The following is a 15,231-nucleotide window of genomic DNA, read 5'->3' as shown; positions in this document are numbered from 1 at the left end:
CTGCGACAGGGGCTGCCGGCCGAGCCGCGCTACGTGCCGAGGGGCGGGGCCGCCGCGGCCCGTCACCGCCCCCGCCGCGGCGCCGCGCTCCGCGGGGTAACTCCCGCGTCGGGACACGTGGCAGAAAGAAGGGGCGGCGCGGGCGGCCGGGATTCCTGGGCGGCAGCCGCCGCTGCGCCGCGCGTGCGCGGGCCGGAGCGGCGGGAGGACCGGGGGGGGGTGGGTGTGGCCGCAGGGCGCGTGCGCGGGGCCTGCAGCTCGGCACGTCCGCGCCGCTGGGGGGGGGGGGGGGGGGGGGGTGTCCTCTCGGGGGGCCGGGAGGGGCAGCGCGGCCGCCGCCCTGATTCCCCTCCCCGGGCGCGATCCCTCGGTGGTCGCCGGTGCTTCTCCCTCGGGCCTGGCGGAGCGCGGCGCCACCGAGCTGCTCCGCTCCGGCGGCGGCCCAGCACCCCCCGCCCCCGCGGGCAGGATGCGCCGGGGCTGCCGCGCCCCCCTCCCTCCCTCCCTCCTCCTCCTCCTCCTCCTGGGTGGGGGAAGAGGGGCCGGCGCAGCGCCGGGCCGGCTGGTTCGAGCCCAGACAAAGGGCGCGGGGCGCTGACCGCGGGCCGCGCGAGGCGGAGGAGCGGCCCCTCGGCGGGAGGGGCGGCGCGAAGGAGGGGCCGAGGCCCGCTGGGCCCAGCAGAGGGGCTCTTCCCCCTGCTGCTGCTGCTGCCCGCATCTCCGGCGAGCGGCGGAGGAGCGCACCCGCCGCGGCTCCGCGGGCCGGGCCGGGGGAGTCAGAGCGTGGCCGCCTCCCGCTGCTGGGATCGCTCGGGAGAGGCTGTGCCGCGCACCGGGGGTGCCGGGCGGGCGAGCGGCCGCCAACGCCTGAGGGACGGCCCGGCCCCGCCGCCATCTTGTGCCAGCGCCCGCCGCTCCCGCCATGGCGGCCCGCCCGGGCCCCCGCCGCCGCCCCCGCGGGAGGGGCGGTCCCGGCCGCTGCGGCGGGGCTGCGGGGAGGCGGCGCAGGTGCCGTGGCGGGAGCTGCCGGGCAGGGGCGGCGGTTCCCCCGCAGCGCCGGTCACGGGGCGCTCAACCAGGCGTGGTGCAGGCACTGGGCGGCTGTGGCGCGGCGCTCGGGCGCGTAGTGCAGCGCGGGCAGGAGGAAGCTGGTGAAGGGGGTAACCTCGTGTTTTGTCCAGTTGTGTCTGTCCGCCAGGATGCTGTGGAGACTGCGGGGGGAAAGCCTGGAGATGCGCAGAAGAGCACCTAGCAAAGACAGCGTAAGCACGGCACCTTAATTACACTTGCAGGACGGAGAGTCTACCGCCCCTCACCTCACGCAGCTGATGCAAACCACCCTGCAGGGTCCCTTCCTTCTCCTTTGAATCTTCCTCTCGATACGCTTCACCAGCCCTTGCAGGTTTGGCTCTCGGGTGTTTCTCAGAAACCATCTTTCCAAGCCAGTGTTAGGTCTCCCCATTGCTGAGGAGTTCTTCGATGAGAACATACCAAGAGTGGCAGAGTGTTGCCAGAACAGCCATGCCAGAGCTGTTGCTGCTTGTTCCCTCTGCCTGTCCACACGCAACCCAGAATGCATCAGGCCATTTCAGTGCCAGAGCTTGCAAAACACCAATGTTAAATTTGTTTTCTGCCTGCTAGTTGGGCCCAGAAGAGTATCCCTACTGACCAAGGAGTTATACTTGTCCCCAGAAGCACACGGTGTAAATGTAGTGATTCAGGTTAGGCATGTGTGGTCAGGCCAGACTGGTTCACGCAGAGAATGAATATAGACCAGGAACTAGTTTTGACTCATTTCTTTTGAGCACCATAGAAGGAATGAGTGTGAACAAGGGATGTGAATGTGCTTGTTGAACTGCAGCATGGGACTAGGGCTCAGCACTGAATTGTAGGTAGGCTGGGGCAGGTGAGTGTGAAAGCAGAGAAAGAGAAGGAGGATGGAGCCCAAGACAAGGATTTCCAGCTAATGAGTCAAAGGGAAAAGAATTGGGGGGAATAAAATAGAAGAGTTGTTACGGTTGGGTCAGAAGACTAAATATAGCAGCTACGGATGTGAGTGTCCCATTCCTGATCATCATTGTTCCCTGCCAGTGAGCGGGTGAAATCCAGCCAGTTACGCACTCTTCAGCCTTCCTGGCATGTAGCTGTTTCCTGTCCCTATTTCCATTCTTTCCAAAGGAGAAGGAATGGAAATGTTTTCCCTGTTGGGTGTTTGCTATGACCGTTTTTCAGGATTTTGCATTCATTCCTGGAACACTCCTGGATTGCAAAAGTAGGCAGGGCGGAGTATTACCTCTCTTTATGAAATCTCCACTTGTCTTCTGTCCCTGCTTGTAGCCTGCATTGTGTAACAGAACTTTTGGGGCTTTTTCAGTGTGAGCTGAATAGAAGCGTGTCGGAGACCCACAGTGGTTTTTAGAGTAGACTTCCTTACTCCCAATTCTTACCTGGCCTGCTGAAAAATTTTGTTGACTTGTTCCAGGAGAAAGCAATTTGAGGAGGAATTCTTCCCAGAAGTTCAATAATACGAGCAACGTGATCTGGACAGAGGGAGGGAAAACACATCTAGACAGAACAATTGTGACACTTCTGTCAGTGAAATGAGTAAAACTGATGGAGACCTACCATCATCTCTGGAGAAATATTTCCCAGGTTGAGGATCAAATAGACGCTCCCCAGTTGCCATTTCAAATGCCTAGAAATGGAGTCGCATTGTTAATTCACTAATGGACTTGGAGTTTTTCTGCTCCATTAACTGATAGTACCAATTTCCCTTGCTTGTCACATAAAACTGATCCTAAAATATGGAAATACACTGATTTGATCTGTACCATGGCGAGACAGCACCTTGAGCTCTGTCAGGATGAAGAGCACTATGTGCCCGGTTCAGTCAAGCCCATGAGTTAACATACATGGAGCGTGAATCGCCTTGCAGCGCTAACTAAGAGTGAGTTTCAGCAGCAGCATATTTTCACTCCGAAGTGCCTGAGTGCAGACAGCCCCGTTTTTCTTCCCAGCAAGGAAGTTTTGCTTTAAGTGCAGCGTGTGTAGGTGGGTGCTGCGGAGGCGCTGCCCCTGGCCTGTTAGCGTCAGTCACCTCCCGCACAGCCTTGTCCCCACTCCTACCAGGCAGCCCGTGCTCCAGATATCCGCAGGAGTGCCGTAGTCTAATCCAAGAAGCACTTCCAGGGCACGATAGGGCTGGGTCTGTATCTCCTTGGAAAACGGCTTGTACTGAAACAGAAACAAACTCCCTTTGGTGAGCGTCTGGAAACGAGTAACAGCAAGGCTTGTGCTCACGTGCTTCCCGCGGAGCGAGGAGGACGCTGCGGGGCAGAACTGAATACATGTTCTGAACTCTGCGCAGGGCACAGCAGGCACGTTCTCGGCGCTGCTGACACCAGGGGGAATTTCTCTCCCAGTGCTGAACATGGTTTTGAATTTCCAGTTGTAGGGACTAACTGTAAGCTGAAGAAATGTCTAAAGTTGGCAGTGTCTCCAGGAGTACAGTACCCAGCTCGGAGCACTGAATATAACACCCCCCCGAAATCGGCATCTCCTCATCACACTGAAATAGCTATTCAGCTGTAAAACGAGAGACATGCAGGGTGGGATGGAAAGAAGCACACAGCATCCGGTATTGTCATGGCACTGAGACACAGAGCAAGACTCACTGTCCAGCATGCGCTGCCCAGATCTGCAATTTTCACTTCTATGCTCATTAAATCAGATTCTTCCAATCGATCACCTCCTAGATGGAAAGAACAGAGAGAAGTCGCATCTTTCCAAACCAACAGCTATGCATCACTTACCACAGGAGAGGCATGTATGCCTGCCTTTGAAGTTTTTCAGTCTAAAAGGTCCTAAAATGCTTTTTATAATCAATAAAATGCCACTGCTGTTTTTTGATGAAACACAAAGGAAGAGCTGGTATCCGGTCAAAATCGAAGAGGATGTTTGGGAGGACAGTAGCTTGGCGTGGAGCGGTGTGACTGTGTGTTCCTATGCTGCTGCAAGGCTCCTCTCACACTGAGGTTAAATTACTGTGGGCCCAGAGGAGAACACATTCTACCAGCACTAGTCAGACACAGACCATCTGTAACGCCTCCTTAGCCCTCAGCAGTCCTGGCTGTCGCAGACCTTGGACACAGCCTGCTTGGCAAGGACCATAAAGGTTACATTTTCATATGACCCCGGAAAAGGGTAATTTTTGGTTTACTGATTTACAGTGAGCTGTCAGTCTGTGCCTAATATTATGCTTTTCTGCTCTAAGCAAAAGACTCAGTCACTAATTTAGCATTCCCTGATTGCCCTGGAGTTTGAGAGACAAAACAGCACCGTCATGGGAGAAATGCTCGTGGGAGAACATCGTGTGAGGATAATATAAAGGGTCTCATTGCTGGGAGATGAACTGATCTCTCGAGAAACTCTCCAGCCCTACATCTTACTCAATATTCACACCATTCTCTGCAAATATATTATGTCTCCAAAGGCCTTGAAGATTAGCAGTACATACAAGTCTCCCACAAACCTCGGAAATAGGGGAAATAAAGAGCAGAAGCATCTTACAGCTTCCTGATCAAACCATTTTGTATGTAAACCTTTCAGCAGCTGAAAACACTGGACTCAAGGGAACTATCCTGCACCTAAAGCCGTAAGAATTAGCTCCGTGGTCGTGGTGGGGCTGTTAACAGTTCCCTGAGATCTGTCGTCGTCCTCCACACAAACCTACCTGCAAGACCGCGGTTCTGTAGGTGCCATGAGAAGCTTGTAGCCGCTCAGCGCAATGTTTGTATTAAGCAGAGACAGGAGAGGCCTCTCAGCAGCATAAGCTGGCTGCGCTGTTTTGTACCGGCCATGTAGGAGATGGGAACTTAAGATACCTGTACCTGCTGCCTCTGTTTCCCTCCTGGCGGTAAACACACAAGTCCTTTTTCTTGTTAAAACCACCCTGGAGTGCTCACCTGGTCTCTTTACCCTCAGATCTGTTCTCTGGCCGTAGTCGAACGTATCGGGCTGAAGCCTTTGGAGGCTTTTGTCACATCCGTAGAGCAAGACGTTCTCTGGTTTGATGTCCGTGTGGATGATGCGGCAGCGCTTGTGCAGGAAGTGCAGCCCTGCCAGCACCTGGGCGAGCAGGCAGCGAGTCACGTCAGCAAGGCGAGAGTCCCCCCCGCCTCCCCTGCCCCCCCAGAGCAGTCAGCACCGTGAGTATGCAAGTTGTGGATGTTCTGGCATGGAAGGAAAAGAGCACTGATGAAAACTATCTGCAAGAAATTGTTTGATCGCACAGCCAGAGCCTCCTGTGCCCAGCAGAGTGAGTGAGAGGGGACCCAGGGAGCCCAGCAGGGTGGTCTGGGGAGGTGAGGGTGACACGCAGCAGAAGGCGGCGTGAAAAGCCACAGAGATCAGCATGGATGGCAAGCCCCGGGGAGGTGGAAAGAGGCTGGGGTTAGGAGGAGGCATTGCAGTCACAGAGCTGAACTTTCTCCTGAAAGTCACTCCTGTTTGTGTGGCTGTAGTGTCCTTGGACCACTGTGCCTGCCTGCTGATTATCATCCCAGTGCAAGTTGGGGGCCAGTTACAGAGTCACATGGGAGGGCGTCCCATCGTACAGGGAAAGAAAAGGAGGTGCAGCACAACCCAGGCGGGAAAAACCATGAGTGAGTGTGTGTAGAGAGGACTTGAGCGCAGTGCAGGAGAGCCATGTAGGGAGAGAACAGCTTACGATGGAGCAGGGAGAGTCTGGCCTGTCACGGGGGAAGAGATAAACAACACCCACCAGAGAGAAACAGTCGCTATCAGAAATCAATAACAGCGAAAAGGCTACTGGGAGAGTTACATTTGTTTTTTAAACACTCTGGTCAGTCATAAAGGGCTGGCAAATATTCTCTGTATTATCAAATTCTATTCTGGGATGAACACCAGCCCCAGGGAAATAACCAACCTTAAATGGTAACTGTGAAACGCGGGGAAAGATTTAAATAGCTAAACTGGAATGAATCAGAAGTAAATACTGCCCCAGAGCTGATCTGAAGCGGGGAAAAAAAAGATTCTGCGATGTTACAATTAAAGCAGATAAGGGAATGGATCAAGCAACAGGCTTGGGTGTGAAATGGGGCACAGAGATTAATGCCACTGCATTTTTGTGTAACTTATTCAGGTGTTAATGGAGCTTCTTTAGAGGAAGAAGAGGCTATTCCAGAATAGAGGATGAAGGAGGAAGCTGTTCTCTTTCTTAGTCTCCCTAGAAGGGCACAGGAATCAGGGTAGCAAATCTTCATCTTGGCAAGGGTGCAGACTTCTGATAAATCTCAGCATGAAAGGCAAAATGTAATTTTAACCGTTTGGAGGCCTCACTCAGGTTTCCCATTCCTTAGCTCTTCCCAGCCAACGCATAAGAATGCAGTTTTTGTGATCTGACTGGCACACCACATCCTTACAGGGGATGAAGGAAGAGCTGGCTCTGAGCAGGAAAACCTCAACATGGGTGGAGGACCAGCCAGCTGAACCAGCGATTCAGAAAGCCCTGGAAAGACACCAGTGCTGAGGGGGACGTCGAGCAGCCTTTGGTGCTACCCTGCAGGAAGCTGCTGGACCTATCAGTGCTACCCATGGCTGGATGCCGTGGAGTTCGTGGCAGATGACCCCAGGATGAAGAATAAGGTGTGTCCCCCAGAAACAATCCCTTGGTGCCCCCACCCCGTTCCAGCTAAATTCTCACCTGCTGTAAAGATTTTTTCACAAAAGGCAAGGGCAGTCCCTGGGCGGCGTAGTCGCCCATCAGACATCGCAGGGAAGGACCCAGCGCCTCAAACACCAAGCACACATGTGGGAAAGAGTCAGGGATTCACTAACAGAGAGAAGATGCTACCACCAGCCTTCTGCTCTTCACCAGAGCAGCCAAATATCTCCTTATCCAGCCTCTCCCCTCCAGCCACCTCCCGGTGCCCCAGTGTAGCTGCTGCCTTGCTCATCCTCCTCACGGGAGCACAGTACTTGGTTTTACACCATCCTGCAACTCTCTGAGGCAGGCCCAGGCTTTGCTGACCCAGAGCTGCAGCACTCTCAGCAGAAGGATATGGAAGCCATTCTCTCCAATCATTCTGAAGTCCTCTAACAAACAGACAATGTTTTCTCCTGCCTGGTCCTTCTTCTTCATACTGCTCACCTGAGGGGGAGGATTCCAAGAAAGCTGCAATTACAGACATATATGTAGAAGGACATCTTGCACCCGTTTTAGCCTGTTCTACAGACTTTCTCTTCCAGGAGTTGGCACTTTGTGACAAACTCCATGAAAGCAGCATCAGGAAAACCAAGCTCCAAACGCACAAGCAGAGTCTGTCAACCAAGAATGAGTTTCTGTATGTTTAGCTCTTGGCCAGGTTGGACCATCACCCTTACAGTGTCCGAATAACTCAAACTGATCCTGCTAATCGTGTCTAACATGCTTCCCACTGCTTATTCTATCCCATGCAGGCCCAGAAAGTGTTCCTGCTTGTGCTGGAAGGGGATTCCCCCAAGACCACAGCTCCCAGCAGTGATGGCTATCCATTTCCTTTGTCCTTCTGCAGCCTCTGCTGTCCTCAGAGCGGGAGTGGCTCTGTCCCTCCCCGGCTGAGAGCAGCAGGTTGGGACATCGCCTTTTAAAACACACCTTCCCTTCAGAAATTTCTCACAAAGGGTTGCAGAGAGGCAGAGACCTCGTGGTTGTCTTCAACCACTTGAAGGCTACCTCTCCTACTGGGGTGGAGAGCTGGTTCCATGTCTGGAGGAACCCAGCAAAATAGGCTGCTTTGGTCTGAAAAAAAGGCCATTTCTGGGCAAGTACTGCAGAAATCTGTAAGATACAGAGTGATAGTGGAGGGTGTGAACACAGATCTTTTGGACAAGAACGAGGGAGCATCAAACCTAGCACTTGGGAAGTTCAAAAACAAAGTAGAGGAGGTGGTTCTTGACACAGCGTGTGGGTAATTGGTGGCAGTTTCTGTCACAGGGGGCTGCTGAAGCTCGCATGGACTCACAGGAAGGCAGGGCAGGTCTCTTGAAGGTAAACCCACAGGGAATTACAGCCCACACAGGCATCACCCTTGGCCCAAGACATCTCCAGCTGGAAACTGCTGTAGGCCAGGGGAGCATTCAGTGGGAGCAGCACCCCGTGCTTAGCTTGTCCTTACACCCATCTGCTGCTGGCCAAGGGCGCTGGGCTGGGTGAACCCCTGGTCTGCCCCAGCACGGGTGCTCCAGTACCCCCAGCTCCCACAGAGCACTGATCCTGCTACAGCAGTTCATTGGGTTTTTTGTTGGTTTGTGTTGGGTTGTTTTGTTGTTTTTTTTTTTTCTCTTTGCAGCCATAACCGTTGGGATTTTGGGTTGGAAGGTTGTACAGCTGCTGGATCTGCCTGTACCAGCGCCGGGAGGTTTGTGCTGGCACGACAAGAGGTGAGCAGCCGTGGAGACCAGATCACCCCTCCCAGCAGCTCTGCAGGCACCCACCACCCTGCGCCGGTGGGAACAGCCCTGGGAAGCAGCTGCACTCTGCTGAATGGGAAGGCGTGTCTTTCAGAGAGAATTAGTAATAAATCAAGGGTAAGGCTCAGTCTGTGTGCAGGATTGTGCTGATGTGTAGAAAAGCAGCCCTCTGATTAAATTAGTGCCACTTGGTGCTTCCTCTTGCATCACTGAGTCTGGCTCATGTCCCTTTGGATGGGACCTACAGATTTACAGGTATGAACTAAACCTATCTCAAACCTGTTGGAGAAAGGCCTCAGAGTAATTTGAAATGCAAAATGTAATGGCTTTTACTCATCTAAAGCTGATGTAACTTTGTATTTAGGCAAACTCAGAGAATTATAAGCATGAGCTTTCTAGAAGTAGCAGGTCAAGCCATCTTCAAAGGCAACTAGCTGAGACCCAGATACAAGCACCTAATTACCACATCCATTAGCAAAGGCAGAAGGAAGCTGCCTGACTTCAGACGTTTCTTGCATTTTTGCTACATCCTGCTTTTTTTTCCCCCCCAGATACTTCCTTTTACTTCAGTATCAGTGTTGTGATAGAGCAATGCCCTGGGAACAACACAAATACAGTGGACATGCTCCTGTATCCTGCTTAAGAACGTTACCACCTTTTTCTGTTGATTATCTACCTTAGTCTTTCTGCAGGTTCCTCCTATTTACTGGATTTCGGCCTCAACTGAAAGAAATGGGCTGACAGGGCAAATGGGACCCAGCCAGTATGTCCCAGTATGACAAGGGGAGGAGAAGGTGCCTGTTTCAGAGGCCAGTGCTGAGTCAGGGTGATTTCTATGAATTCCCTAACTGTTTGGTTTTTTTTCTTGTTTCTCACCTAACTCCTCAGACTGAGACTTGGAGGGAGAAGGGACGATGAGGCTGATACTCAGACCTGAACTCAGCAGCCGTCCCGTGGAGCAAAGCAAAGAGCCCCAGAAGATACATACACAGCGGAGGAGAGCGACCTCGTCCTGGGCAGCCTCAGCAAAGCCTTCCCTGCTTTTCAGGACCTTCACAGCTACGTGTTTCTTCCTCCTGGGAAATGAATCACAGCTGCCAGCCAACGCATGCCGGCGTGGTCCCAACCAGCAGCACCTCCCCTTCTCCCAGCCACCCAGCGCTGGGGCTCCCCTGGGAGGGCGCTGCCGTCCTGCAAGCAGCCTTAGTCTGCAGCACCCCAGGCCTGGGGGCGATACTGCCAGTGACTGGCAGCACAGCTGCCCTCGGGGACCTGCAAGGGGCTGGAGAGAAGATGTTCAGCACATGTGGACTGCAGGATCTAAATGAGAAGAACGAATGCAGAGCAAGGACCGATCCCACCTCATTTATGTTCTCTGGTTTCCGGAGACCAGCTCTGCTTGTTGCACCCCACTGATCTCGCTGCCAGGTTTCCCTGTGCTTGCGAGGATGCTGATGTGCTCCCAGGCTTCTGTGAGAGGGGCTGGGCCTGCCCAAGAGATCAGCCACCCTTTCCCAGCACCCCAGAAGGCTGTTAGCACCTCACCTCATGTCCTGGCACAGCCAGACGGTGGCAAAGGTGCCGCAGCCCAGCTTGCGCAGAGCCTGGTATCGCGTGTTGAACACCTCTCCTTCCCCCACGGGGTGGTGGCCTCCTGCAGGGACCATCGCCAAGAGTCATTACTGACCTCTCTAAATGCTCTGGGACTGAAAGAGCGGCTGAGGACAACCATCCTTCTGCAGGAACGGCCAGACAGATCCCGGTGGCCTCCTCTGGCCTGGGAAGAGCCTGGCACGGTCTCGGCTCTGGAGCTGCACGCCCGAGGACTGACCTGTGCGCTGGGCTGCTGGCACCTCCTCCTGCACCCGCTGCTCCATGGCCTGGCAACGCAGCAGAAACGGGCACTGGTGGTTTGATCTTCAGCACTTGTCTCCTTTAAAGAGAGTTGGAACGCTGGAGGGCAGCCCTACCCCTGCCGTGTGCTGTGCACGTGGATTCCCTCTTCTACTCCTGCTGTGCCCTCGCCTCCTTCCCTCCTATCTGCTTCATCAGGTGCCTGGAGCTGGGCTGTTACAAACACTATTGGCACTTCACGGAGACAGAGATTATTTTAAGAGGCCAGAAGAGGAGAGCTGGCAGACTGGGGCTGCACTGGGATCCTGGCAGTGTGTGTGTGTGGCTGGGCCAAGGCCAGGGCCAGGTGGGAGTCTCAGGTTTCCCTGTGCCCAGTGTGGATTTTCAGGGGCTTAGCAGAGACTGTGGGATCCCCTCCTGCGGCCAGGGAAAGCACCGGCTCCCCATCCCCGTCCCGGCTGAGGAGGGGACACGTCTGGGCTGTCGCTGGCAGGAGCAGCCTCACGCTCCAGATGGGCGTGAAGCAGAACCTGCATTTTAGACACCACAGCGCTGCACATCTGTCCGCAGCCCACCCCGGGGCCAGAGCACAGGTTTATTTTATCACTGACTGTCCCGTGACGCCGTAGCAAGAGGCTGTGACGGAGGGGGGAGGCTGTTCCCAGAGTTTGTTACTATGACAGCCTGAGGTACAAACACCGAGACAGTGTAGATGGACTGATGCAACTGCTGTCCCCCCACCCTGCAGCACCGGTGTAGAATTGGCTTCAGCACCGGTCACCTGAAATAGCAACCCAGAGCCCGTGTTGCTAATGGAAATATCCATGTAAGCTGCTGTAGCTGGGGTACTCCCAACCCAGCATTAATAATTTGAGAATATCACTTGCTGTATGGCTGAAACTTCAGGTTAACATGCACTGCCAGGTGTTAATGATCCCAGTAGACCATTAGCACTGGTAGAAATATTGACCTTTAAATCCTTCAGATCAGGTCACTATAGCTAAATGTTCGACTGCACTGGAGCGTTTTCAGAAATAGTTACAGTGGGCTGGCAGTGGGGGTGGCAGCAGGACCCACGCAGCAGGGAGTTGTTCTGGGACAGTAACAACTTCGAGGTGCTGAGACAGAGGCGTGACTTCCTCAGAAGACTAAAGTTTCTTTCCCCATGCAGATGCTTCTCTCCCAGCACAGCACCCAGCAAGCTCCCAGCACGGTTCTAATTAAGGCTCTGACTGCGCTCAAGACTCCGATCCTGTCAGGAGCAACCCAGATTGCCAGAGCTGACGTTGCTCCATTCACCCAAGCCCATACAGCAGTCTGAAAGAAGCTCAAAATCCCTCCCTCTCCTTAGATTTTTACACCTCTGACTGTGGCACTCACGCTGTCCAGAATTGGTCTCTTTTAAGCATAAACCTTCAGGATGCTGCATGTTTGTATGGCCACTCTTTTCAGCAAGTACTTACTAACGTCTTAGCTATGAAACAGAGATGAAATCCAAATTTTTCTTATTTGTTCACAGACTGAGCATATCGGTAATGTCACAAGCTCCTGCACCACCAGAATCTGCCCAAACCCTCTTCACCCTCATCATTCGGAGAGCAGGGCCTGATCTGAGAGCTGCGCAGCAGCCTTTAAAGTTTTATGATATCGCTCACCATTCACCTGCCAAAAGACAACTCAAAGAGTGTGTGGAGATGGGAGTTCAACAGCATCTTCCCTAGGTGGATTGTTAGGGTAATAGATTTTGGTGGGAAAGCAGGACCCAGAGCCAGTCTCAGAGTGCGGAACATGTCCTAGCACTAAGGCTGATGGAGCTTTTGGGCAGCTCACCGGGCCCTGGCGTCCCTCTCGCTGCGGAGGCGAGGCGAGTCCGTCCTTAGGTGTGCGAGACTTTCCCTCCATCCACGCTCGTTAGATGGATGCACTGGCAAAGGATGAGGAGCGTTGCTATGCAACTTAGGATAGGAGAGTGAAACGTACTTTTCTAAGCTTTGTGAGAAAAGATGATCAACACTTTGAAGTCCTTCATCGCTTAATGACTTTGAACATTAAAAACAATTGTTAATTTGTCATTTAAAGCTACGTGGAGCAGAACCTACTGGCTTGCTACAAGCCTGGACTAGGTCAGAGACCTTCAGCCTAAAACTGCACTGATCTGTGAGAGCCGGGGGTGGGGAGCGGTGCTTTGCCTCTGGCCTGGGCCCCTCCGCTGACCTGCACCAGGAGCTGCCCACCACCCGTCAGCCTGTGCCTCTGGAGTCGCAGAGCTCAGCGGAGCCCCGCGTGCCTCCATCGCGTGCACCGACCCGAGGAGCCCTCCACGAGTGCAGCAGCATCCCCGCGAAGGCACAACGTGCAGCATAAAACAGCCCTGTCAGCGCGCGGGGTCCGAGCCCCAGGGGCCCTGCACAGACTTACCCTGCAGCAGCTCGCAGGCAAGGCACGCTGCTCCGTTCCTCAGCTGGCTCATTGTGGAGCTCCCCAAAGTGAGAGACCAGCTGGTCCTGCTCTCCTTTTAGTCTGCGCTACCCGGGAGGGGTGTCCTTGAGCAGACCAAGCTCTTCTGCATTGCTGGGTGGACGTGGCGAGGAGCGGGGCAGGGTATCGGGTCACAGCGCTGCTTCTGGGAACAACCTTGGCTTCGGGATAGCAGGAGCCCTAGGACAGCTGCGGTGGGTTCACTTTACTGCTGGCCTCTCCCTGCCTCCCCCGGCTCCCCTGGCAGCAGGTCTGTCAGCCCGCTACGGCTCCAGTCTCCACAGCAACTATTTATAGAGGGAAATTCACAGCTCTACTGAGATGGAAAAAGAGAAATCCTTCCCCTCTACTCCAGCAGACCCAGAACTGTGGGGCTGCTGGGCCCTTCCCACCGCTCTCAGCACCATCTCGGTGGGACTTGTGGCCCAGCCTCTGCCATGGCACCATCTCCTGCCGGGCCCAGCCATCGCCAGCCTGTGCCTGGCAGAGGGAACAGGCTCCCCAGGCCCACATGTGGGTCACGCTGCCCTCCCTGAGCCACCGCAGCCTCCCCCAGCCATACCCACACAGCCCAGCACTGTTGCAGTGTGGCGCTGGTGACTGCAGAGCCTCTTCGTGGAGAGCAACCACGGCAGCAGCATCCTCCCTGCAGCCCTGCTCGTCTGGCAGCCCTGCCCCAGCGAGGTGGGACCTGAGCATCCCCGCAGCACCGAGGTACAAGCCACCACACACAATAAAAATAACTTTTTTTTTTTTTTATGTCGCAGCCTTGCACCAGAGCAGGGCCTGCCCTGGCTACCCCCTCACTGGGGCCCTGGTGCTGTAGAAGCTCAGGTTTCCTCAGTGGGATGGCAGAGACCAAGCCCCAGCCCTGAAGCAAAGGGTTGACACTTGCCCGGCCGTTGCTCTGTGGCACATGGGGGCCGGGAGCGCTGCTCCCCCGGGGCTGTCTCCCCTCTGCTCACCACCCCGCCCTGCACTGCCGATACTAAGAGAGGGGCGGCAGCAGCCCTAGGCCAGGGGGCAAGTGATTCGTAACAAGGCCATCATGGCCACACACATGGAGGGAACACGGGGACTAAAGCAGGGACAACAAGGAGGTGAGAGGGGGGAGGCACAGACTGTATCCAAAACTGTTAGTAAAGGAAGAGCACAGGGAAGGGAAGACAGGATAGAGGAGCCAGGAGCCTTACATCAAAGAACAGTAAACTCCTTTAAAAAGGAAGTTGTCTTGCTAATTTAGGAATGCTGGTTCCTGCCTCATGTTGGTGGGCAGCAGCGATCACTAAAAACTGCACCTTAAGTAAGCCCCTCCCTGCTTACCCACTGTAGAAAAGCACAAGAGAGCTGTGACGGGGCCCAGGGCCCCACTCCCAGCCTGGCTCCTGCGGCAGGAGATGGGAACGAGCTCTGGGAATGAGCTCTGGAACAGCAGGAGCCAGCAGTGGAAGGTGGCACAAGGTTATTTCCAAGAAACACAACTGATACCTCACAGAGGATGGAGGGGGCAGGAGGGAAAAGCCCCCCAGTGCTGGGGCTCAGGAGTACACAGCTCCCACTGTGGGAAACAGGCTCTAGGCAGTTGCATCATCATGCAACAGAAGCATGACACGCAGGTTGTATATTAAAATTTATTGAATTATTGTGTAAGAATTCTCTTTATTAAAATCATTTGGACTCTAAACTGATTATTTACAGACAAAACCTCTCATATCACCAATAGATTCCTACATCTCAAAACAGTATCTACAAACAGTTATTACACTATGTAACAAAATTCAGATTTTTTTTTTTTTCAAGCTTTTTATATTAATTATTAATTCCAATTTGGGAAAGACAGTACCTCGGGTGCTCTGAGCAGAACTCAAGGTGTGGCAGGGCATAAATGTAGGTCAGGCCATACCGTAACAGACAGAGAGACACCAAGTCACAAGGCTGGGAAAGGGCAGAGTCACCAGGACAGAGGACTGGGAGAAAGACTTAGAGCAAATGCACTGGGTGTTCTGGAAACCGAAAAGAATCATCCTGACAAGAAAGGCACCAAAAAAGCAGCATTTTGCTGCAACCGGGGCACACCCTGACAAAGAAATGGCATTCCACCGAGGCAGCAGCATCCGAGAACCCTCTGTTTTAGTTTTTAAAAAATGAGCCATCATTTCTACAAAAAAAAAAAAAAAATCAGCAGCTTCCAGGTACAGCCTAAATTTGCCACCAGACAGATGAAAGCAAGCGCTCTCACGTCGACATTGCGTGGGTGACAGCTACTACTGGTCGTGCCAACAGGAGACATTTAAATACACTAACGGATATTTATCTTAATACTGATCAGTTCTCGGCGTTTCATCCAGACCACGGTGGAAGCAACTTTCTCTGACTGCAGTACAAAATAATCTTAGTGCCTGCCATTCAAGAACGTCACCTCTCCAC

General features: G+C 53.9%; 1 protein-coding gene across 1 annotated transcript; it reads right to left on the bottom strand.

Moving 5' to 3' along the window:
• Positions 1-1,051: 1,051 nt before the first annotated feature.
• On the bottom strand, positions 1,052-13,442 carry LOC141964240 (SRSF protein kinase 3-like). Its single transcript, XM_074914378.1, has 11 exons — positions 10,304-13,442; positions 10,018-10,126; positions 9,461-9,548; positions 7,084-7,171; positions 6,725-6,831; positions 4,965-5,127; positions 3,675-3,751; positions 3,127-3,234; positions 2,626-2,695; positions 2,448-2,540; positions 1,052-1,248 (listed from the first exon to the last, which is right to left on the bottom strand). Exons 1-11 carry the CDS (start codon positions 10,347-10,349, stop codon positions 1,061-1,063), a joined length of 1,137 nt encoding a protein of 378 aa, XP_074770479.1. The 5' UTR covers positions 10,350-13,442; the 3' UTR covers positions 1,052-1,060.
• Between the last annotated feature and the right edge of the window lie 1,789 nt (positions 13,443-15,231).

This window comes from Athene noctua, chromosome 10 (assembly GCF_965140245.1).
Source record: "Athene noctua chromosome 10, bAthNoc1.hap1.1, whole genome shotgun sequence".
NCBI classification, from domain to species: Eukaryota; Metazoa; Chordata; class Aves; order Strigiformes; family Strigidae; genus Athene; species Athene noctua.
This window is presented reverse-complemented; position numbering and strand designations above follow the sequence as displayed.

Coding starts and splice junctions, on each gene's coding strand:
- LOC141964240 (XM_074914378.1), bottom strand. CDS start 10,349: ATGGAGCAGCGGGTGCAGGAGGAGGTGCCAGCAGCCCAGCGCACAG. Junction 6,832..7,083: donor GATTGGAGAGAATGGCTTCC/ATATCCTTCTGC, acceptor ACTCTTTCCCAC/ATGTGTGCTTGGTGTTTGAG. Junction 2,541..2,625: donor ATATTTCTCCAGAGATGATG/GTAGGTCTCCAT, acceptor CCCTCTGTCCAG/ATCACGTTGCTCGTATTATT.